Source organism: Aythya marila (genome assembly GCF_965140915.1).
Source record: "Aythya marila genome assembly, chromosome: 3".
Taxonomy (NCBI): domain Eukaryota; kingdom Metazoa; phylum Chordata; class Aves; order Anseriformes; family Anatidae; genus Aythya; species Aythya marila.
In genome coordinates, this window is record NC_139044.1 from 48,973,505 (window position 1) to 48,999,065 (window position 25,561).

The 25,561-nt window shown below is 42.7% G+C and overlaps 1 protein-coding gene across 2 annotated transcripts in view; it reads right to left on the minus strand.

The window, feature by feature from the left end:
* Positions 1 to 25,561, minus strand: part of FNDC1 (fibronectin type III domain containing 1) — a 65,790-nt gene that overhangs the window by 21,791 nt on the left and 18,438 nt on the right. For both annotated transcript variants that reach the window (XM_082758313.1, XM_082758312.1), the window contains exons 2-11: positions 17,510 to 17,719; positions 15,637 to 15,735; positions 14,797 to 14,911; positions 13,745 to 13,932; positions 13,153 to 13,260; positions 9,590 to 9,778; positions 6,826 to 9,213; positions 5,737 to 5,852; positions 4,169 to 4,280; positions 2,811 to 3,191 (exon numbers count right to left, since the gene is read on the minus strand). In XM_082758313.1, the coding sequence (XP_082614439.1) occupies positions 2,811 to 3,191; positions 4,169 to 4,280; positions 5,737 to 5,852; positions 6,826 to 9,213; positions 9,590 to 9,778; positions 13,153 to 13,260; positions 13,745 to 13,932; positions 14,797 to 14,911; positions 15,637 to 15,735; positions 17,510 to 17,719 (3,906 nt within the window). The remainder of the gene's footprint in view (positions 1 to 2,810; positions 3,192 to 4,168; positions 4,281 to 5,736; positions 5,853 to 6,825; positions 9,214 to 9,589; positions 9,779 to 13,152; positions 13,261 to 13,744; positions 13,933 to 14,796; positions 14,912 to 15,636; positions 15,736 to 17,509; positions 17,720 to 25,561) is intronic.

The following is a 25,561-nucleotide window of genomic DNA, read 5'->3' on the forward strand; positions in this document are numbered from 1 at the left end:
CAAGAAAAACGTTCAGTTGGTTTCACTGGCAAATCACGCTTGTGTGGTCAAACTCCTTCTTGAAAGTTCAAGACTGCTGAATCTAGCAAAATGTTGATAATAAATTCTGCTGGGTCAAGCAAAAATTCTGCCAGAGAGTAAGCAAATTTGCCAAAGCACAAGTCAAACATGTGGCGGTGTTTTTTGGCACTTGTAGGCTCTGACTGTTTGGGAGTAAAGCTCTTAGCAACAAAATGTCAAGCTTTGACAGAATAAGTATTTCATTAAAGGAACTGGAGTATCTTCCAGATGAAGTTTAAAGGGAAAGACAATATAAAAATATGATTTGGAAACAGTCAAGAGAGAACTGCATGAAGTGTTTTGATAGCTCAAGTAGTAGTTGTTTATCTCTCTTGAAATAGATGCAGCACTTGCTAAACAAACAGCACCCATTAAATAAATACTGCAGTGATGCTTTCTTTTCAAGCAAGTTCCTCTGTGGAACAGGCAGGTTGTTTTGCTGCATTCATCAACTGTTGAGGCAGGTCACCAGGATGAAGGAAAAAAAAAGAAGGAAAAATGCAAGAAAATCCCATTAATTACTCTTCAGAGAAACTTCCATACTTGCAAGGTAGGGATTAATATTTCTCATGTTATATCATGGATAAGAAGAGAAAATCCAGCACCATCTTATACTTTCAGTCTTCCACTTCAAAGCATTTACAAACTTACTGTTGAAGTGTCAGACAGTTTACGAGTGACTTTAGGAGACATTTTCACTGAAGACACAATCTGTATATAAAAAAACACTGTTCTTCATTCATGCCTCTAACAAAGTTCAAAAGTTCATCAAACCTATCTGGTAGAAGACAAAAAAACAAACAAACAAAAAAAAAAAACAACAAAACAAAACAAAAACAAAAACAAAACACCCAAGCAGAATGTTTTTATATACTCATAAAATCACAAGAATTGCCTAACCCACACCTCTCCTAAAAATAGCACTGCAAAGTTTTGTATTGTGCAGCTCCCAGAGCCTATGCTCAGACTCAGGCTAGCCATATTTTGTGAACTGTTATTGTTCTTAAAATACATATTCTCAGAAGATGTCCTTCAGGTAACTAAATAGCACAGGCCAAAAAGACAAAGCACTACAGGATTATAAGCAACTTTTAAGGTAAAAAAAAAAGCTGTTGGGAGTGGGAGGGACACCAACGCTACCGAAAAGTATGGTCCCCTCCAGGCAACTTTGAAAATACCAGGTTGACCACACAGAGCAATATTTGTAATGTATTTGTAAACACAGTTAAGAACATTGAATGCACCAAAGGGAAAACCAAAAAATCTTCAAATAAATATTTAATGATGATGTCACTTATATCTCTCTATATATATGTTTTCATGTATACGTACACACACCTATCAATGCATATATATATGTATATGTATATGGAATTGGACTTGATGATCTTTATGTGTCCCTTCCAACTCAGGATATTCTATAATTCTATGATATATGCGTACACACCCCTATAAGTACAGTCAAACATGGGGCTAATTGTTGCATAGATATTAATACTATAAATCATTGTCATTCCATCTGTGCGAGGCAATATTTTCTATGACTCATTATTTATTGAGTGTACTTGGCAAGTGAATTTTCAGCCTTCTGAGATCCTTTCGAAAGATGCTATCCTTACATTCGCTCTTAGTTGCTGAAGCCACATCTCCCTGTATCTTCTGCACTCTTCAACGTGACAGTTCAGGTTCTCAGGCCACAGTTACATGACCTACTTGTAAATCTGCTTTGGCTTCAGAAACACAGCTCTACAAGGGGAAGCTAAATGGGCTTAATTACCTCTTGAAACTGGCTACTGTGATTGGCAAATATGTGACTGCCAACCCCTTGTTTAGGTTATGGGCATGCTTATACTGCCTGGGTGTAGATTATGGTGGGGACTACCTATAAGTGGAAAGGATAAGGACTGCCACAGTGCTCTCTGATCCAGTTTTATAAAATAAGCAGATTTGCATTGTAAAATAAACTGATTTGCAATCCAACATTCAGGTGATGAAAGGATAAAACCTGGTAGGAACAGGCTCAAGACCCCATGACTCCACTGGATTTATATTTGTTTACTTTGGATTTCAGTTTGGCACCACATCCTAAACTTGTATAACTGCAATGGAGAAATAATGACATGAACCAACGCTGTTTTCAACTTTCAGATGAGAAAGAAATTATTGTACAAATCTCAGCCTTATCTGTGCAGCGCCAGGGTCGCCTTTCCCCAGATTCATCAATGCTGGGCTACATTCCTTCTTGAAAAACTATCTCTGAGAGCTGGCAACATAACAAGAATTTCATTTTGTTGGTCCTACTATAGCCAAAAGGAGAGATTTTTCAGAATTTTTGGTGAGAAATAAACACAAAACAGACAAAATGTATAGTGTCTTTCAGGTCCTCCCCTGGTCTGAACTGGAGTGAGGATTTGATTCTAGGTGGGTGCTTCGACCACAAAAACTACTTCATGTGTTTGTGCATGTGTGCATGAACATATGTGAAAAGACTGGATCCAGCAAAAGGTGAGGATTTTGCTGAAATAAATGTATTTACATGAAAAAAAAACTCAGCTTCGGGGCAATTTAACATTTTTAGTGGAAATGCAGTTTTACACACAAACCCTTCTCCATCTGCTCTAATCTCGGCTCCTAACTTATCACGTGGACCAAAATCTTCAAAGGCAAATTCTTTCCTGCTTTACAATTGTGCAAATAAGCTGTATAAACAGCAAAACCAAAGAAGTTCTAACAGCACAAAAGGAAGTTACCTTCTGCATTGCACTCTGGCAGGCCATCAAACCCTATTAGCAAGTTGCCCTCATCATCATACTGCCCATAGGTGCCTGGAGGACAGGTTGGGGGTGGTTTCTCAGTGGGTGGTTCAGTTGTGGTTGGTTCAGGAGTGGTGGTGGTAGTTGTAGCAATAGTAGTTGTAGTGGTTGTAGTAGTCGTTGTGGTAGTTGTTGTGGGTATCGTTGTGGTAGTAGTTGAGGGAGTGGTTGTTTTCTTAACCATTTCAAGACCAATCAGAGGTTTCCCTCCAAGGCTTATTATTGGTTTATCTTGTGCACTTGCTACTGGTTTACTAAATCTGCCATGTCCAAATAAAGGTAGTCCATCAGGACTCACCATTGGGGCACCCTTTTCATCTAGGAGAAAGAACAAAACAAAAAAATCTCATTTATTAATCAATTGAAGGTTTTTAGTATGGTATTTAACAATAGTAGATACCACAAGAACACAGAATGTGATTACAACCTCCTGCAATTAAGCTGACAGAGAAGTATGGTGTTATCTAGGAAAGACCCATGGCTAAGGAAATTAGAAAAAGCTTCCAAGAAACCTCAGATAAACCACAGTGCTGTTCACTTTATCAGCTGTTTGATAACGTTTCTTGGGAAGATTGTAGGGAGATTTTAGTTCAGAATCACAACATGCAGTGTTTGAATTTAATCTCAGTCAATCTCTTAACTGTTGATGAAAAGTATGATGAAAGAATATATTGTTCCCTGTTAAACATGTGCAAGGAAGAACTGGGATAAGATGGTGAGATGCTGTCACTGCAGATAAACATTTGTGCCAAGTTCTGGATACTGCAAGTTCTGGATACTGCAAGTATCCAGAACTGCAAAAACTGCTCAGCAGTTTAACAGCAGGCACTGAATCTGCATTCAAGATCTATTTGGATTAATTGATATGCAACCAGCACTGTTTACACAGATCATATACAGGGCTTTTTAATAGTTGTGTTCAGTTTCAGAGAAGAAAAAAACCACAAGCATATGAGTGGTACAGTCTAGTGATGGGGAATAATTATTTTTATGTATGGAAAGAAATAAACAAGCATAAATCTCTATTCTGGCTCAGTTCTGCAGTCCTTTCTAATGCTGATACAAGTGAGACAGACTTGATTCTTGCTGCCCAGTACTCAGGAGACTTGAAGGATGCCTCCAAGCATCCCTAGGTCCTGCTGTGTGCTGACTGCCTGATGGTGACCTAAAGCACAGCAGCCCCAAGTGGCTAGCATGGGACCTGGGGATGCTTTGAACACACAACAGCTCAAAGATTCGTACAGTGGGCACAAAAAATGTACTTTTCTTTCTGTAAGAAGGAAGTTATCACTTACCAACAATTGTACGTCCATCCCCTCCTAATTTCACTCTGAGAGGTTTGCCTTGGGAATCTTGGAGGTATTTTCCTTCAACGTTTAACACTAGCCCTCGGTCAAGATCTACAATCTAAAAGCAATAGATGGACTCAAGTTTAGCTAATGCAAGAGAATGTGAAATGAAGTCTCATAGCAACAAAAATCCTGCTGAAATCTCACATGTTAAGCAAAATATTCAGGAATAGATAGAAAAAAATCACACCTACAGAGAAACTTTTAAAAGTGAGTCATTAATTGTATAGGAGTCACTGAAAATTTACCACTGAAGAAGGCAAATCCCTATGAGCTGGGCTCCAGAGTTGCACAAAACCTATATTCATATCACATTCTATGGCATGCTCACATGCACAAGAGCAACTCTCTTGACTGCCTTGGGCTGCACAACTCCTAAGGTGGATTACTGTAATATTGATTTGGGTATGACCCTGAGTCCTTTTGAAAATGGAATTTAGAGGTATGCCTACTACTAATATATATGTATATATATATATATAATGATAATAAATAAAAATAAAATTAAACTAGATAGTTTAGATTGAAATGTCGGTGAAAACCAAGTAGCTAAGATTTTAATTGGGGTAGGAGAGTGAAGAAAAGCCTCTGACTTAAAAAACAAATCTGTCCGAGAGAATTGAATTGAATTCAAGAGGTGACTTCAGTTCACATCCAATCATTATTGCTATTTCAACCCAAAATAGCTGAATTTTATGCTGTTTTAAACTGGGTTAATATACACAGGCAGAGAACACAAATTAATGTGGCACAGAACACAAAAATACAAAAAGCAGCTAAGTGCTGAGAAGAAACTGGGAAGAGGACACAAGCAGCACTTTCAAGTTGGCAAGGAAGACTTGAATTTGGTGCTGGGGAAAAGGCTGTAGCAGGAGGGACAGTAAATCATGAGATCAGACAAAGTCTGGGCATTTAGGCACCTATCCACACTTCCAATTAATGGTGCCCAAGCTCTTCTGACAATACCACTAGGAACTTTGTGCATGAACCACAAAACATTTGAAGGTGTCACCTCCAGGCCTGTCACCCCAGGGAAGTTACTGTGACACATGTGCTTTCATGGCACCATGCCACTTTTGGAGCGACTTGGTGTGTCCACACTTGTTCACAAGCTTCTCCCTGGAGCAAAAATCTGGAAGAAGCACTGCTGAGCCCATCCTTCACAGGAACTGTGCCAGGCAGCTTCCATGCACACTGCACAGTGGGCAAGCCCTGTGTCCCTGCGTAGTACAAGTCTCCTTGACTGTGAGGAAAAATGTTTCGCTAAACCTATAGGAGTAATGCTATAGCTGAAAATTCAAGCCATTAGGCTTTAAATCAGACATTTGAAATGTTCAAATAATGAAACACAGTATTTGTCTTTAGACTGAAGCAGAAAAGTGGAATTACATCACTAAACACAGCCTCATTTTATAGCATCTTTGACTGGCAACACTGTGCTCTCTTTTCTCAGTGAAAAAGTATGTAAAATAAAAGGCCAAAACATCTTGAATTTGCAGAGAAGGTCACCCTACCCACTTTGTTCCTTGAGGGCCATTGATTACTCTCTGTCCACTTGGTTTTCCATTATTACCAGGTAGTATTTTTCCATTTCCATTTTTTGTTGTAAGATTAGGCCTGCCATTGTAACCTGAAACAGAGAAGAAAACACACTATTCTGAAGAAAGCTGTGCATACTACATAGCACAACTTAAATGCAAAGGAATGATGAATGTACTGTTAAGTGCAAATCGTGTGGATGTATTTTACTGGTGCAGGTTATAAAATGACTCTCACTAGCAACTTCTAAGTTTTTGTTACAGTTGCAGATATTCAGGACTTCATCATTATAATGTGCCTCAGAACCTGTGTTCAATATTCAAACATTAAGCAACTGACCCAAGCTGTAACATCACTGCTGGATCTGAGTAGCCATACAAGGCCCAATCCAGCAGCCCCCTTGTTTGCCATGTGCTGCAAAGAAGGTGGAAATGCTGCCAGTAAAATGCTTTGGGACTTTGTAAACATCTGGGGAGTGTGTTGACAGAAAAAAACATTATTAAACAGAACAACTTTCTTAACCAAACCTTACACAACGCTGTAGTGATGAACTGCAACAAGAGGGGATGGGAATTACCACCCTGTTGTTTACCTCTGAAAGGAATGTCTCTCCTCTAGCTACACAAAAGCACACAGCTCAGAACTGGAGAAGCTCTGCTACTGGCCTGCAGGCCCTCCAGCTCAGAAAGGGTAGTGATTTTCCCATCCTAGCTCAGAGACTTGCCTCCAGAAAATATACGTGAAAGGATTATAGATAAATGAAACTTCCACAGCCATTGACCTCCTGACTCCATGGGTAGAGACAAGCTGGTGTTCTACTTCCATACAGAAAGCTTTTAAGCTTTCTTGCCACAAATCTCATCGTCCATGTTATTATTAAAGGTTCACTCCCATCTGAAGGCTCTGCAAGCTGGTGGACTTCCACACAATATTGAATCTGACTAAAGCATAGCTAATAAGAAAGCACAGCCACATGATTCACGTGGGCTAATTACATGATGATCACATTGCTAATCTTATAAAAAACTCAATTCAGTAAGGTTACTAGAACAAAGATAAGATACCTTGCCTATAAGGAGGTCTGACAAACTGCCGCTGCGAAGGGCTCCGTAGCCTGGAGTTCAGCACTCGCTGGCGAGGGGACAGAGTGGAAGAAGAAACGGTTGGAGGAATGGTATGCGCTGTTGTAGATGCAGAAGGACGCGGCCAGACAAAGCTTGGTTTAGATGGGGTATGTTTGTTAGGGGAATGAGTAATTCGTGACACTATAGCAGAGCTGACTGGTGATTCAGGAGAAGACATTTTTAATGTTGGAGTTTCTTCCTTCTCTTCCTCTTCAGATCTTAGTTTGTGAGGTAGAAGAGTGTCCATAGATTTCCTTGTATTGCTAGTAGTGTCATCATATGTGTTTTTGTTACCTCTAGAAACAGAAGGGGACCATTTTGCTGCCAAAGATGTGGGTTTCTCTTCCCTTTCTTTCTCATCATATTCACTGTAATAATCATCCTCTTCATTAGAAATTGACTGACGAGATTTAGAAGAGGAGGAAGGAACCTTTTGAGGAAGTTCTGTTTGGGACATTTTAGACGGCAACAGACCATATTTTTTCTCTGTTTGGGACACTGTTCTTGTAGCAGCCCTAGATCGAGTAGGTAATGAAGGACGAGTTTGCCTTGAAGAAGTGGATGGCAGCTTTGAATTATACTGATTTTCTTTTGCTGTGTCACTGGCAGAACTGGAGTCTGGCTGAGTAAGTTTTGAATTGTAGGAAGGTACCTGAGAACGTGGCTGCTGTTGCTTTGAGAGAGATGAGCTTGAGCTTCCCTGAGATGCAGGCAATCCCCTAGAAGAGGACACCTCTTTAGGAAACACAGAGCGGCTGCTGGCTCTGTCACTGCCTTCTGTTACATCCTCATCATCATCTTCCTGCAATTCTTCATTGCTCTGGGATAAGACAGGGGACGGGAGGCGTCGGCCCCTGGAATGCAGTAAGGAAGGACTGGTTTGTGCCTTCTGCAGAGGCTCTGAGCGGGAGGTCTTCTGGGATGGAAGATGAGAGGGGAATGTCTTTTTAGGCAAAGACACACTTGGTTTGGATCGAGCAAGGGTTTCTTTTACTTCTCGACTGTCCTGCTCTTCAAGCTTATGTTTAGAAAGAGGAGACTGCAAAGAATGCTTTTCTGGAGCTGCTACTCGACTTTGTTGCTCTTCTCCTGAGTCGGAGTGGGGTGACTTTTCACTGTGTGTCTCTCTGAGGTGAGAATCAGGATCAACATGAGGATTTTTTCTCTTCGAATAGATGGCTGAAGAAGACTGCCTGGAAGAGGGTAGAGAGGGATTGTGTGCAACATCTGGAAGTAAAGGGTTTTCATCTTGTGACTCCTCCCTGTAACTCTTATCCACATCCTTTCCATTAGATTTGGCACTGGTAGAGGAGTGAGAGTGAGGTGAAGAGTGACCAGAAACAGCAGACCTTGATGAAACTGCCACCGCTGCTAATTTTGAATCCTTCCATGTCCGAGAACTGGAGCCTGAGGGAAGCCTTGTTTGCTGTGACCTAGAACTGGGCTGTCCTGCTCTGCCCTCCGCTTCCTCACTGTCAAATTCATTATGACTGTCATGAGCACGGGAGTCTGTTGATTTGGAAGAGGGTTGGTGTGAATGACCTACAGACCCAGACCTACTTGGATGGCTTGGGACCACCTCCTGAGACACAGCAGACTGACGGTTTGATGGCAAAGCTAGGCGGCCAGGCTCTGAAGTTTTAGAAGGCACTTTCACCAGCACAGGATCTGGCTTTTCTTCCACATTACCAGCAAGATCATTATTCTTAGTAGGCAGAGAATGGGAAGAAGCTTTAGGAGAAGGCACATTAACATTGCTTTGCCTCAGTTGCTTTGTTTCATTGTCTGTGTATTTCGGAACAGACGAGGCAGAAGAGCGCTGTGCTGAGGATGGTGACAGTGATGATGGCTCATGTTTCTCTGTGTTCACCTGCCGTGACACCTCTGATGCATGGGTTCGAAGAGGGGTCCTCCCTGCGGTAAGGACAGGATGGATTGTCCGACTGGGGGACACTGGTCTAACAACCCTCCTTTGATCCTCGGCTTTTGGTGGCATCGTTGCAGCTTCTTCGGATGAATTGTGATCATCTGTCACTTCGGTGGACTGGAGATCAGATTCCAGCTCTTCTGTCTTTCTGGAAGGTAACTGAGATTTACTTAGGACCCCTCCTCGAGACAAGATTTTATTCTTGTACTCAGAAAGAAGACTCTTTTTATCACTAACACCAGGTGAACGAACAGATGACTGCTTAGAGGAAAGTGACATCTGGACTTTTGAAGAAACAGAGGAAGTTTGAGAAGTAGATGAACCAGTATTCACATTTTTTTTAGCCTCTGAATTGTCTTGAATATTTTTCTGTTGGTGGGCAACTGAATCTTCATTGGGAGCTGAAAAAAAAGTGTTTGTTCATAACAATACAAGAAGCACAAAAACTGACCAAGAAAATAAATCAGCCAAGTAGCAAGAATGAGACAACATCGGAACATATGAGACAAAATTTACTTCTGTACAAACCTATTTATATGGAATTATCATAACTTGGGTAAAACTTCAAGCAATTAAAATCAAATATCTAAAAGCAGGGACTACAACATGCTATCAGTGTAATGGAATCTTTAGCAGAATGTAGCCACATCAATGACATGGTTTTGCACCATCCTGTCTGGAATGCAGAGGAAGCTAAGAAGAGTAAATGAGAATGAACATAACTGGGCCCAAGAAAATAATGTCAGACTAAGCAATTGGTGGGTGGCTGGTTCTTACCTGCTGGGATGGCGACACTGAAGGCTTTAGACTGAGGACCTGGTCCCCTCCTGTTTGCAGCACGAATTTTGAAAATATAGCGCTCCCCGGCCTGCAGACCGTCTATTATGGCTGATGTTGTAGCTCCAGAGTAGGTGATGGACTTTGCTCCAAAAGGCTTGAGAGCGGGGGCGTATGAAAGAATGTATTCTGAAATGATTTGGCAGACGGTTGGAAGGAGGAAACTGAAAACAGTCCTGTTTCCAGCGGACAGACTGTATGGGTAGGATGAATTAGAACGTGCATTACTAAAATTAATACACTAGCAATGCACGCTGAGTCAACAGCTGGAGTATAAAGACATGAATGATTATATATATAGTGGTAAGTTGAATAAATATTTCTTCATCTTAGAAGGAAGAAAAAAAAACAACAAACAAATCATGTTATTGAGCTAACAGCTGAGACAGAATATGTTAGCTATACCTCTGCAAAATAGATAGACAACAATCCCCATCAGTGTGAAGAGTCACCAATAGGACCAGGATGACAGCCATGCATTCCAGAGAAGGCCTGGAGGAACATGAGAAAGTTACAGCACCAACTACTGCATGGTTTGGTGTGCTGTACCAGCAGGCCATTTATTGTTCCTGGACCCTGACCAATGAAGGAAAAAAAAAGAAAAAATGGGAAAAAAAAAAAAACAACTCTGAAAAAATTAACTGCCCCAAATCAAAAACAGAAGAAAGCTAGAAAGCTAAAAAAAAGAAAATGTTCTGGAGGTAGAAAACATATATGAACACTGCCAGGAAAATATGAACTGCCCTACTGCCCGTGGAAATCCAGTCTGGAAGACAGTGCAAATGTTGGGTAGATTGCAGCTCACTACAGTTGGAGTACCTGTGCTGTTACAACCAACAGAGCCTGAGAAGATGTTAGGATTCCCAGGGGAAAGAAAAACTTTATACTTACTGATTAGTTACTGTGACATCTGCAATCAGCAAGACATGATCCAGAGAACATTATTGCAAAACATAACTTCTTCATAATGGTGGATAACCCACAATCACATTGCTGACTGCAGCAATGTCAACAGCAAATAATAAAGTTTTAAATTTTTCTTTCGCATGGCAACTCTTTGGATGAAGATCAAAATGGAGTATTCACATATTTATCTTTCAAAACACCAGTATTAAAATCAGGTGACATTACTAATGACCATTAATTACTTTCTCAGCCTACATTTCCAACACAGCCTTGACACAGCTCTAACTGCACTGCATTTTGAGACCCTAGCTGTGCAAAAGCAGCTCTGCCAGTCCACTAGGGTGAAACTCTACCAGCTCTAAATGTTGTATCATATACAGTGCTGGAGCCTGAGGGGTGTCCACATGAAAGTACCAAAGCAATTTTATCATGTGAGCAATATTACTGCAGACAAATACAAGTGTTTCCAGCTGAGCCTTTACTTTGAGGGGTTTCTGCACTGGGGTTTTAGCTGTCATCTACAGCAGGTAAAATCCATGCCTTGACGATTGAGGCTTTTATTCAGAAAGGACTTCCATAAGGAAATAACAGCACTAGATGTTACCAACTGGTAGCAATATAACCTCTGTCCAACAACATTACAGCTTTTGCTGTCAGACAGTACTGTGTTTAACCACAGCAGGTGACAAGCACCCCTGCACAGGCAGCAAAACACAGCCTCATCGCCACTTAAACTCGCCCTGCTCTCACCTTTCGGTTCAGGGTTACAGTGATACCTGTGCACCTCATTCACTTTGCATAGGGAGGGATATCTCAGCCTTCCCTAGGGGTAAGGCATAACTGTGCGCATGAAGAGGAGTTTTCTCCTTACACCCTCAAAGAGACATATCTCAGAGTGCAGGTAAGACCTTAGCCACATGCAAGACTCCTTGTCTTTTGAAGCCTCTGTAAGAGGCAGTGGTATCAGACCGAAACAGGATTTTGAAAATAAATTTCAAGTGAATGGCCAGAGATCTCTAGAAAATAACAACACCATTATGGACTGGGAACTTATTTTTTTTCATCTGAAAATGAGACTATATTCATTGCATTAAAAAATAACATCATCAAAATCGAGAAAAAAGGCACATCAAGATACAAATGTATTTACTGCTCAGTCAAAAAAATAAAAACAAAACAAACGCACAAACAAAAAACCCCACACTGGTTGTATTAGAAGGCATCATGAACTTTGGATTTGATTTTTTTGTTTGCTTGATTTAGGATGCAGAGATGTTTTAATTACACAGGCACTGGTGTTACTGCTGGTAGCTTTCAAATGGTTATTGGATTGCAATTTCTCCACCACTTTAACATGTGATATAAACATGTAAAAGGGCAGGGTTGAAAAAAAAAAACAAAACAAAAAGACAAAAATTCCAAGACAAAAAGATTATCATGTGCTATCAAAATGACTATGAGGTGCTAATGGCGGTTTAACTTAGCCAGTATAAATATTATGTATGCCGTTTATTTAGTTTAAAAATAAGGCCTCTCCTGTAATACTTGATACCCAATGAAAACATAATGATATATTAGGTACATGAAAGTGTTCAGCCCTTAAATATCAGGTATCTTAAAGTAATTGCCCTGTGTGAATCATCTAACACATGGATAAATATGGACAAAGGGTCACAGACTGCTCAAAATTAGGAGCAGATTTTAAATTTCAGATAATGTCCCTGCATGACCCAACTTTAAGAAATAATGATTCTTGGACAGAATTGCAGCTCCATTGAAGTGATTGGCAAGATTCCTATGGACTTCAAAGAGGCAGGAATTCCACCACTGCCTTAGAGAATGCATACAGTAGGTCTTTTATGTGGACATGGTATATTCCCCTCCAAGCCCATGGTTTTTGTAAAGCCTGAGATGTGACAGTGCTGATAAGGCACCTCCAAAAACCTGTGTAACTGGAGAACACAGTCCCATCAATCAATGGAGAATGGGAGCAGCCAAAAATCCTGGCTATTCCTTTTTGGAGGGAAAAAAGGGGGAAAAAATCCCCCCCCTTTTTAAAAATAAATCTATGCAAGTGAATAGCCACCGACAAATTGTCTTTACATCCACATATGATAATGCTACACTGCACAAACCTTATGTGTGAAATCTGCTGAAATCACTATTTCTGCTTGCTTTATAAGCAGAAGCTTTCCTTCCACAATAAACTAGAAATAAAACACAATATAAACCCACTCACTTTCTTGGCAACTACCCAACCCTTCCTAGTTTATTTCTTTGCCTAACTTAAAAAACCTTTGGTAAACATCCTTCTGGAGCTTCGTTTCAACTTGCTTATTAACGAAGAAGAGGTAAGTCTGCATGCATGATGCCCCAGGAAGATCTGTGACATCCCAGGCACAAGGTGACAGTTTCCCAGCAGCACAGTAGAGTAACCGAAGCTGGGCTGGAAACAAGGAGATCCTACTTGGGTGTAAGACACTACCAACCAAAAAAGTTCCGGCACAGTCAGCGTTTCCAGCTTGTGGCAGAGCAGCAATCAGGTTTTGAGAAGACCAGCTCCTTGTGGGGGTTAAAAACCAAGAATGATGACTTACCTTTGACTTTTCCTTCACTCTCTGGGAGAGCATCCCAGGATGCTGCTACAGAGGTTGGTTTGCCCTTTAATGGCCAAACATCCAGATTTTCAGGTGCACTGGCAGGAGCTGTGAAACAGCCATACCCAGAAAAGGCAAGTAAGAAAGGCTGACCTGTATAGCACATGCTTGCTGTTCCTTCTCACAGCAGAACTGCCTATATGGTCATTTGAAAGACAAATGTGAAGTACACACATGGCTCAGGTCCATGCATGCCCATATTACATTTCTACATTGGATTTTGATTGTGAAGTTTTGGTCCATACTTTCAGGGACAGGCTGTCTATATGAGACTGCTACCATGGTTCAGGAGGAAATACACAATTCAGTCATCATGGACTACTTCCCTATATCAAAGGCGCTCCAAGGCTTCTTCTGTGGAGGCAGAACCAAATTTTGCTGCCCACGCAGAGGGACAGCAGCCATGCTGCTGCTCCCAAAGGAAGGAGCAAACACAGCTGCAGGGGGCCAAGCTGCTGAACACAGCAATCAATCTCCCCTGCTCTCATCCCTCCACAGAAGCAGCAGATTTTTTATTTTTTTAAATACATACCCGCCTCCGGGGTTCGCTGGTAAACAGACACACTCCATTTGCCTTCCTTTTCTCCATCCAAGATCTGAACGGCAAACTCGTACATGGTGTCTGGTGCCAGGTTCTCCACCAGCGCCCGCCGGTTGGACACCTGCTTGTAATCCCACCTTGCCGATTCCCCCTTTTCCCGATAACGAACGCTGTACTGCCTGGCGTTAGAAATACACAAGCACAGAAATTCACTCATCAAAAACTTTAACAGGACCAGAGGGAGAGCAGACAGCCCCAGTGGGCCCAGCCCCACATTACTGCCCAGTCCCCATCCCAAGGTGAGCACCTCCAGTGCCAGCCTCGCCTGTGCAGGCTCACTGAGTCCAACTGCCTTCACCCCACAGGGTTGACTGCTCCTCCCAGCCTCCTGCTGAAAACACCCCTTCCCACAGGGGAAGCTGCAGTGCTTTCCAAACCAAGCTGGGCATCCCAGGAGGCTCCATGCCTCCATCCCACAGATGTGGCCAGCTGGTTGGAAGCCCCTCACTCCTAGAGCAGCACTGGTGGCTCAGTTCCCACATGCTGGCCCAGATAATCACCTCCACAATGAAACGGAGAGCATCTAACGTGACCACCCCTCTTGCTGTGCAGTTCAGCCTCAGGTTGTGCAGGCCTTAGCTGTTCCCAGGCTAAGCAGCACAGCCCAGCACTTTTAGGTCTTTGGCAGTTTCCGGCCCATCTCTGTTTGTTTTGGTCTCCAGCCAGTGCGGTGTGAGGCCATCAGCCATGTTCCCCTGCTCATGGGAGACCATGACTTGCTCAGCCACGGCTGTATGGAGTCTGTGCAGGGTCTGAGGATGCAGGGGGCACTGGAGGTGTACATCACCCCCACCTATCCATGCCAGATTTCTCTGAAGCATCCCCTACCAGCCACCGTCACTGGTACATGCAAATTTCTGTGCCCTAAGTTAAGTTGTTCCCATAACCAACCATCGTTAAATAAATGCAAAACTGATCAGAAGTGCACTGACAGAAGTTCACCTCTAGTATCTGTTCAGAAAAGGAAACATGGGGCTAACTACCTATTTGCTGTAGCCTTCTGCTTTTCATACAGTGGGTCTGTCCAAGCAACGAGCACAGACTGAGAGGACATAACCCGAACAGTTATGTCCTGTGCCACCTCCACCTCTTCCTCCTCTGAAATGGGAAAATAAAACAGCACATCAATAACAAGAATATTGGAGATCTCAATTAAAATAAATAATAAAAAAAAGACACAGTAATACACATTACAATAGGCAGACAGCACAGATGTATAGGAAAGGTGACAGCAGTGAAAAGCGAGTACTTTTCATTACTGATGGTACCTCATGACAATGTAATTTCTTCTGTTAGCTGTCTGCTTACAGGACCAGAGTACTAATTATTCTACAGTCCTTAAATATTTTACTAATTCTCAAACTGTTACATACAGTTTCTCTTTGACCGCTGCTACAGTATGGAACACTTTCCTTCCAAAAGGAAGTGAACACTTTAGCTGACCATGTTGACTGGAAATCAACCCTGTAGATAATGGTGCAGAGATGTGACAAGAAGACACTCAGATTTGGAGATCCTGTCTTTGATTTAGTCAAGCCTTCCCATGCAGTTATTGAAGTGCATAATGTTTGCCAATAGCTACAGCAGAGAAAGTCAAGAAAAAAAAAAAAAGGAAAGAAAAAAAGAGAAAAGAAGCAAAACCCCAACCACGTTGCCAAATTCTATCATTTTATTAATACTGCTTGAATTACAGAAGCAGAGACATCCATTAAGCTCTTTAACCCACACAGAAGTTAGCTCTAGCACTTTTAATTAAAAATCAAAGCTGTCTCATTTCATTCAAATGTCTCCAAGAATTGACAGCTGATGTGAAAGAAGCATACCTGTGACTTTCCTTTTAGTTAAAGATGACCTATAGACAGGTTGACTTCGTCCTTGGGTGTTCCGTGATGGCAGCGAAACAACATGAACTGATTCAGAGGCTGTTCATACAGGGAAAAAAAAGAGAGGCTTTCCTTAGCCTTTATCATTGTAAATAAAAATCAGTCTTTTCAGGTAGAAACCTATTTGATTCTTGTCTGAGATACAAGAAGAGAAGTAGTTTATTTAGATTCATATCATTTATCTCAGAGATTTCAACATGCATACAGTAAGAACAATCAAGTTGATATTTTAGTAGCAGGAAAGCAAATTATTAACATGAAATACAGCAGTACAAGGGTCCTGTATTCTAGGTTTGAGTTCCTCTCCTGTTAATTTGATTATTTAAAAACATTTGTTTTCCCTCTTGATAAAAGAATAGTATAAAAGAAGTGAAAATCAGAAGCATATGCTTAAAAACAGGTCACACAGTATTTCTTCATAAAGATCAAGTACGTTACTGAATTTTCACTAAATCCATGACAAAACAAACAAAACAAAACAAAATAGCAGTACATAACACCTAGGGACATCCACAGCCTGAAGCAACTCAGAGCAGGATGAATGTGTTAGCAATAGCAGTGACAGAAAACACAGCAACCAGGCACAATGGAGGGGCTCAGACCATGGCAGTACTGGATAGCCAACACAACATTTGCACGGACATGGGAGCACTGGCACCTACAGTGCATCTCTTTCCAGAGCTGGTCTTGGCAGAGAAAGATGAAAAAGTTAGTACTAGGGAAGGGATGAGCAATAACTGAGAGATTGCGGTTCAGAAAGGGTGTGAATAACTGACAGGTGGCCGAGTTCTCTCTCTTTGGACAAACCAAGATAGAGATGTTCTTTTTACACATAACTGACAAAGCAGAAGAGGAAATAGATATTTATATTACAAAGCCAGGAATTCTGGCAGCCACGTGTGATTTTGGAACCATCACCAATTTTGTAATCCAAGACCAGACTGTCTGCGGGATGGGCTTCCAGCATGCAGGAGAGATTTTCAGAGAAAGAAGTTTAACCTTGAGCAAATGCATCCAAGAAGCAAAAAGCAGATGAAACTTCCAGAAGGACGATCAAAGTAAGAGTCATGAGTGCAGATCTAGAGCCCACTTAGGCCAGAGGAGCTCACAAGACAGAGAGAGGTAAGAGAGGAATGATACAAACAGCCTGAAAAGAAATGCTCAGCCTCTGGAGAAATAAAGTTGTTACAAACCCCATTGCTACAGTTAGCTGGAAATCCTTTAGGTTGAGGGCACGTTATCTAGTGAAGGAGTGCAAACCATCACAGCACAGCAGACAGGACAGGACAGGAAGCACAGAAGAGGCCAACCTGACTCTCAGGAGCCTGCAGTGACCAGGACCTCAAAAAGGAACAGGAGAAAACATGGACACACAAACATAACACTGGTATGGAGTCCATGAAATGGTTTTGCTGGTAAACGCTGATACATTAAATTAAAGCATTAACTTTTTCTGCACTGGTCAGAAATAATGCAGAAACACAGTTTTTAAGAGGACAAGAAACAGTGGATTTGAGAGGTGTCCCACCTCATGCAAGGAGCTATGAGCTATGCCTCTTCTTCTCTGCCCTTCCCCTGAGCACAATTAGAGAAAACGTTTTCATTTGTAAGAAGAAATCATTCTGACGACTACAATAATCTGATCTATGACCACCTAGCAGCAACAGGCAGCAACAGAAGACTGACTGCTTTTTGCCTGGAGAGCAGCCTTCTCAGATAGGGCAAGTGAAACCAAAGAACAAACTGATGGGGTGATGACCAAGGGCAGTCTGGCATCAACTCACATAGATGATATCAGAGCAATCTGGCTCACCTAGTTTCCTTGCTTCCTGGTTTTGTCGCTCTTGCAGCAGCGGAGCGTAACTCATCCTTCGGCCGCTCTCTCCATAGCCCCGGAGGTGACCCTGGGATCTGCTGCGTGGACCCCTGAAGCCCGCTCCGTAAGGTGGCTTCCACCGAAAGGAAAATCTGCCATCAGGAGACTGCGTACGCACTCTCAGAGGTCTGTTTGGCATGTCCTTCTCTTCAAAAAAACAAGCAAACACACACAAAACCCACCGCAGTTATTATGAAGCACATGACATGTACAGCCGCCCACATATTTCTGCTGCAAACACATCTATGAAATATCATCAGAACAAAGGGTATAATTTTATAGTGTCCTAATTTTGCTATAAAACCCAATGCAGTAACAAGTTTTCCAAGTGGGATGCACAATATTCAACAGGGACTTTTCCCAGGCACTTCAGACAGACTGGCGCAAGACACACAGAGTGAACACACACTGTAATACAAGAACTCCTGCCAGAAACTGGGGTTGTCTTGCAGCTTTCCTGTTTTAATCTTTCCCCATTTTTTATAATTCCCTTTTCCATCGTTCAGGCACACAAGTACATTTTTTTTTTTCTGGCAAGTGCTAAAGGTCAGTGAAAAATGAAGCACAGAACCATTTCACTATTTTTAAACTTGACTTTAGACAGTAATCTACATTAAAAGCACGTTCTCTTCTCCTAAACCCATTGCTAATGGCTCATATTCATCAGGTCTGTCCTGCACATGCCTCTCCTCTTGACTTCATAAAGTCCCGTCATATGAACCCTTGAGCATCCCACACCCTAACTTGCCAAATGGCTTGCATGAGGTACCTGTTAGCAGCGCTCTTTTAGGAGGTGAAAATAAAGCAAGGATTGCTCAAGCAGCTAGATTGCTTGTACTCAAACCCTCTCACTTTCTGGCTAAGCCAGTGACTGTAACCACAGCAATGTCAGAACAAGAGCCTGGGATGGCACCTGGATGGACAACAACGCACCAAAGTATCCCTGGCCAGAGGAGGAGTGAGATTGTCTTTCCAGCACCAGTTTGGGAGCTTGTACCTATGACAGCACTTATATTATGTTACTTTAACTATGTATTGATGCCTGTATGTCCCCACATACACCAAAAGCAGGTCCTTTTCTAATGTTTCTGCTTAGTGACAGCTTCTATAATCAACCTGTTCACCGGGTCTTGATCTGCTGACAAAGTTGCATCTTCTTACACCCTACCAAGAAACATTCTTCTATTATTTCATCCTTTGGAAAGGACCACAGTGACTCTCAAAGCTGTTTGCAGAGCTCCCTTTGAAATCTCTGTAGGAATCGCAAGGTTTCAGTACCAATCAGGTATATAACACAAGCAGAGAACAGCACACTCCCAGGTAACTCTGCTTTTTCTACCTAAAGCAGCTCAGCATGGTAAATTTTGTCATTTTATTTTGCCTGCAGAGAGGCAGATCACCATTTTAAACATACAGACTTCAGCAGCCCCTCTCTGTTGGCTGCTCCTCACCAGACCAACAAAACGAGGCCATTATAAACCCAGATCAATCAGCCAGCTCAACCAGTTTTACAGATGCTTTGTGTTGCCGGAGCAATGTATATTACCCATATCGCAGCAGTGGATCTGTCCCTCAGTGTTTAATAAAATGTTTTTCTCTATACAATAAACATGGTTGCTTTCATGAGGCTCCCTGCCCACTTTTCAAGGCATATTCAGTCACACGCTATTAAACACCTGCTCCACACAGTTTCTTTTTCTTCCTCTTCTGAGCAACTGCTCAGCACAGATTTCAGAAGCCTGGTAGTCACTGACCATGCAGGCTGCAGCTTTCATTCACAACACCACCATGGAGAACTGAACGACGGTAAAATTCAAGGTGGAAGGGATCCTTGGAGGTCTCCTGCCAACCCTTCTGCTCAAAGATAGACCATCCACAACACTGTGCAAGACCAGCCCTGGTTCTCCCTAGCTCAGTCTCCATGGGTGGAGACTGCACAGCCTCCCTGCAGACCTGCTCCAGCGTTACACCAGATGCCTAGAGTAGAAGTATTTCCAAACATCCAACCCAAACCTCCCAAACTGCAACCTGTGGCTGCTGCCCAGTACATGTGTGGCCTGACACCACCAAGAAATTGCTTTCTTGTAGCCCTCATTCAAGCAGCAGCTGTCTGTGATGTGATGTCCCCTCACCCTCCTCCTGGCCAGGCTGGACCAGCCCTGCTCCCAGAGCATCTCCTGGCAGCCCACATGCTGTCGGCAGCCACCACCTCCCCACATCTCAACATCCACACCAAACCAGGGTCCCACTGAGTGCCAAGAGCCCATGAAACCAGGGTGGCAGGGAGGGATGCTGCAGCCCATCAACTCTGATTTGGCAGTCAGTCACAGCTTCCAGCTGGAATTAAAAGAGAATTGTAAGGGACAAAGGATACAAAAGGAGCTAGCCCAGCCAGAAAGCCATATGGCAAGCGTTCAATTTAAAACAAATGTGGCTTTAGGCAGAGAAGTTTATCGGCACTAATGCTGAATGAAGCGGATCAGCAGAGGATTTAAAATCAGTGCTTCCTAAGGATTCAATTACTTTCCTCACTGTAGCACCACACTTTACTGCCCGTAGTTCCTACTTCACTGTTAGGTCCACTTTTTACTTATCTTTTCTTGTTACAGTTTGACTGGCATGAAAGCATCTAGGACAGAGCTATGAGAAAGTGGTTTAGACAGCTTTGATGGTAAATGCTGACCCATCAGACCCAGTTTTTTTGTGTGAACTATGTGCCAGTCTTGACAAGAAAGTGATTTTCCATTAAAAACAAAGAGCAGCAGAATGAAACTTGCCCACCCTGCTGTAGTCCATAGGCTGGGAGCCAACAGCCCAACTCAGGATGTGGCTGAAGGCCTTGACCTCAGTCACAGAGGAAGGTGAAGCTGGGCTTTCTCTGTCCCATACAAGCACCTGCAGGGCTGCTGTCCCAAAGGGTTCAGCTGCACACCACAGAGCCAGCACTCTCCACCAGCGAGGACATTTCCCACTCATTAAGTCCCCATGGGACAGCAAGTCACTGCTTCCTGCTGCTGCAGCCCCCACATCCAAGCACTCTCCAGCTCCTCTCATCCTGACTCCATCAAGTAGCACAAATTTCAATGAGAAGGACTGTGGAAGGTGAGCTCCACTGAGCCCTAAGAGCCATAGTTTGGTCCTGCTGGCCAGGATCATTTATCTTTACAAAAACAAACAAAAAACCTATGACATTGGAAAACAAAACAAAACAAAAAAAAAAACATTGTCCTAAACAAGCAATATTCATTGGGGCAGGCAGGGAGAAGGACAAAAGGGAAGAAATAAATCTGGTGCATCATTCTAAGTCATTCATTTCCCAAAGTAGCCCTTCCTGTGGGGACCCTGAACTCCCTAGGAACAACGGACTTAAACAGTTCACAGCTCATGAAAAAATAATTTGATGATGCTCTCACTACAGGTCAAGCACTATGAGGCCACATCCCATGACCTTCCTCTGTCACTAGGATCCCTTCCATTGCACATCTAGGTGCTAGATGTGGACCTTGGAAACAAGATCTATGAGAATATGCAATAGTGTTGGGTTTTGTTTTTGTTTTTGTTTTTGTTTCTTCTCTGCTGGACTAAAGAAAGCAAAACCTCTTGAAAAATCAAGGCATCATTGTAGTCCTAGACTGAGGGAGGCAAGATCAGGTCCCAGAGAATAGGCAGGGAGAAGAGCGGCTGAAACAGGGAAGACAAAAATAAAAGAAAGAAGTACTATAATACTTCTGAAGGTGACATGAAAATAGGAACAGAAATGGAAATCTGATGCAGACTAGGAAGAAAAAGTGATGAAATTGAGAAATTTGCAAGAGGGAAGTAGCATGGATGGAAATGAGGTAAGGGTGACACAGAGCTGGAGCCACGGGGGGGGATTCTGGGCTTCATCTACCTTTAACACAACTTTGCACAGATCCTCCAGTCCCCTCCAAACAGATTAATCTGATGATAAAAATTGCCTCCCTCAAACATAACAACCTACCAAGCGTGCATGTGCACTGGTCTCAGCAACAAGTGGTGCAGAGATCTGTAAATAAAACTTCATCTGCCTCAGGGGGAGAAAAAACACACTGGACTGTATCTAGGAGTTTGCTCACTCCCAGCATGCAGGAAGTGGTAGATTTACCAGCAAGAGGTCCAAACATAAAGAAATCCCAGTATCTTGCTTGTAATTGGCATAACATATCTCAACGTCACAGTATGGACATGTTGCACTACTTCTCACTCGCAACACCAACACTGCACCATCTGGGCCAGACAGTTGAGCCCAAATAAATGGGTTTCCAGAAATGGACTGGGACAGCAAGGAGTTTTAAGGCCGTTGAGCAGCAGGGAACATTCCCACCACTTCCCTGGACTGTCCTGCAGCCTGATGCTGCCGGGCATCTCTCCCTACCTTTTGCAATGGTCTAAACCTGGGCAAGTCACTTGAATCCTCAGTGGAAGATGATCTTAAGAGATCCCAAGACCAGATCTCAGATCAGCATGAAAGCTGAACAGCTGACAGCTATTACAGTGCCCATGGCTTTTCCTAGCAGACACAGTAGGTCTGACCTTGATAAAAGCCCACAGGACTGCAGCTGTCTGTTCCTCATGTAACACCTACTCTGGTGCACCAGGATCTCAACCTGATTTCAACAAAAATTCGATGACATCCCAAAACAACAGCAACGAAAAGGCTAACTCTTCAAATGCATTCACCTCCAGCCCCTCTGTTCTAATAATTTTCCAGATTAGCTACCAAGTGCTTGACAGAACTGAGGGCTGATTCTTCTCCATCTCCACACTTTCTCCCTGTAAATACTGCTCGGTTTTTCACTTCTGGTTCCAAATATGATTTCACTGTTTTGTGACCCTCCATTCTGGCCAAATTAGATCAACTACTAACAATCTTCAGATCTCATCTGAAGAGCTACCTGCAATTAAATTAAAAGCAAGCCCTTTTCTGCATTCCAGAACATGAAAATGAGCAACTCCCTTGTGATCTCTTCATTGTGGAAATCCAACATTAGCTACAGCTGCAGGAATTTGTGTATAGCATCTTAGCCCCAAAAATGCAAGGCTGATCAAAGCCCTGGTAGTGACTTTTCACAGTTGAAATGTCCACTAGTATTGCCAAAGTTTGTGTGTGTGTCAGGGCTGTGGGAGAACATTTTATAAATGATGTAAGCCCATAGCATGAGTTCTAAGCCGAGGATAAAACATCCTCTAAACAACCACACAAGGAGGCAGCTTGCACTTGCCAAATCACAGATTCTTCAGAGGCCCCCATCAATTATCCAGCAACGGAAAAAACAGATCAGCTCCAGAAGAAAAGGAAAGTACTGACCCCTAGTAATCAATCTGTAATTGTGGGGGAAAATATCCCAAGCAATTCAAACCTATTAGGATATGAATGTAAAAAGTAGTTGAAATCTGAGGCCACACACACACAAAATAAGGCACTCTCAATTTGCCATCACAAATCTAGGTATTGAATGTTTGCTCTTGCCTTCCCGAATCAGCAAGAACTTCTCTGCATTTTGCTTCCATGTGCCATTATTTCAGGACTGGGAAACTGGATCTATAAAAAGTGTTCTGCTGGAGAGAGGACACATATTTGGCAAACAGTCGGTAGACAATATTCATATAGTCTATAAACATCTACCAACCTCTCTTTTAATTTCAGGCATTAGTCTGAGAGGCTAAGCACAGTGACCCACCATTGGCAAAGTAACAGCTTGAAGAGAGCTGGTTTTGTCAGAAAGTGATCAAATTATGACCTTAGACAAGATCAAGAATGCCAACTGGGAAGGAAATCCTTGTGTGGGAAAAAAAAAAAAAAAAAAAAAAAAAAGAAAGGAAGACTAAAATAAAATGTACCAAACTGCTCAGTTCATTCACCCTCCTCAACAAGTGGATGCTTGTCTTCAGAAGTCCTTACCTGCTCTCTGAGCACAATCAGTTGTCCTCCAAGGTAATTACCTTGCACCACTGCCAACCTGTGAGAGCCACCCAGCTTCAGAGCTGAGCAATTCAGTTTACAAACACCCTGCAGCTTCCCTCCCAAGACCAACCACCAAGGTGGTACCTTGTACCTAGAAATGTACAGTACCTCAGCTAGCTGTTGCTCCTAGATCTCTGAGCTATTCCTTCAGAATATAATGCTGTTGTGTGCCATGCACGCTCCTAAGTACCCGAGCCCTACCATCATGGAGGAATAGACATAAAGGTATCAGCTGTACTTGTACCAAAAATGATAGACTGTGAACAGAAAAAAGAGGCACTACATTTTGATTTTCCAACTGGCAACTCTAAAATTAATTCCATTTGTGAAGTAAGACCCTTTGTAAGACATCCACACTGATATAACTTACTGCATCAGCCTCCCCTAAATACAGCTGCTGAAAAACGTATGTTTGCTGATGCTCAAGTTTGTAGCATGTGGCAAATGCAGCTGAGGATGCCTCTACAGTTGCCCCCATTTGGCAACTTTTGATGGGTGCGGACAGTCTCAGGGATGGTGACGCCACAGAAGGCACTGGGGAAACCAGGTTCATGCACCAAGGCCCCTATCACAGCCAGATCTTTGCTAGGAAAAGAATTTATTGCTTGCAAAAATGATCACCCGTTGTGTCTTCATGCCCACAATGGGCATCATTTTCCATGTATCTCTCTGTAGTTTTCTAGCAGGTAAACCACTTAATACATTGGGTTTAAGGGTTGGGACAATTTTGATACACCATTTTATTTTTTCACCCAATTTGAAATAGATTATGAAGAAGTGCAACTGCAAAGGGAGAAAGCAGAGCTTTTCTATCAGAGCCAGGCCTCTAAAAAGCGCTGCAATCCTTTGTGCAGCTCAAGGCTTTCCATCCAGTTGTTATTCATGAACAGCAAAAGAAAAATGGCATTTTATCATCACCGAGAGGCACATTGGAAAGCACAGCCCACCTTCCTCATCCAGCAACTCATGCAGGGGCGGCTGCTTTGTTCCCCGCTTTCACATATTCACTGTTACCTATCTTCACACAGCTATCTCAAAGCCACATCAGCAGAAGAGCAAAGAAGAAAGAGAACAGACAAAATACCACAAGAAGATATTTGTTTTCCACCCAAAAATTAATGCACCGTGTCACTTTGGCAAAACGTTAATGGATTTTTACTTTTTTTTATTATTATTTTTTAGCTGATAGCTTGATCCAAGTTCCTTTGAGAAAATGGGAGCAATTCCACCGGCTTCAACGAGGTTCTGGATCGGGTCCATCCTAAGAAGAGTTCACTCTGCAAAGATATTTCCTGCAGCTGGCGAGCCAGCTCAGGCAGTGCTGATGTGGCCCTCTGAACCATGATATGCTGCCTGCTCCAGCTGCGGAAGACCCCGGACTTGACTTATTTCAGATCAGCCATGGCACGGGGCACGGCACTAACTCTAGCAGGGCTCTTTGCAGCATTGAGGCGCTTAATGCATGTGGAAGTGCAAGCACCTGATCAGAGAAGGTAGGACTGAAATGAGACTAAATCCAGCCTCGGGTTTAGTGGGTAGGTAGCATTTTAAAAGGCATTGTCAACCTTGTTCCTGCGTGGACTGGTCGGCTTTTCAGTGCCGCTAATTCACATGCTCAGCTCAGATCTCTTCCTGGAAGCAAGCCAATCAGTTAAAGCGGTGGAGGCAAGTGACACGTAAATCCTTTTGTTTCTCGCAGAAAAATCATTCGGCATATTCCCACACACTTCTGCTTGGCCACAGAAAGCAGGGACTGGAACACTCGAGTTCCTGCACAAAGGAAAGTGTGCCGTAATTCATCGGGCTCCACCAAGGATTTTGGGGCGGAGGACCAGTATCCAACAGTAATGTCTGATTTATCCAATGCTGCTCATTATACCTCTGTAGAGAAGTTACCTGGCATCCGGGGGACATTCTTTCAATTGATAGTGCTAACAGAAGTTTCCAGTGCTCTCTTTGAAGCACCCTCTGAATGCTGTGTACAGCAGGATCAGGGCACTTTG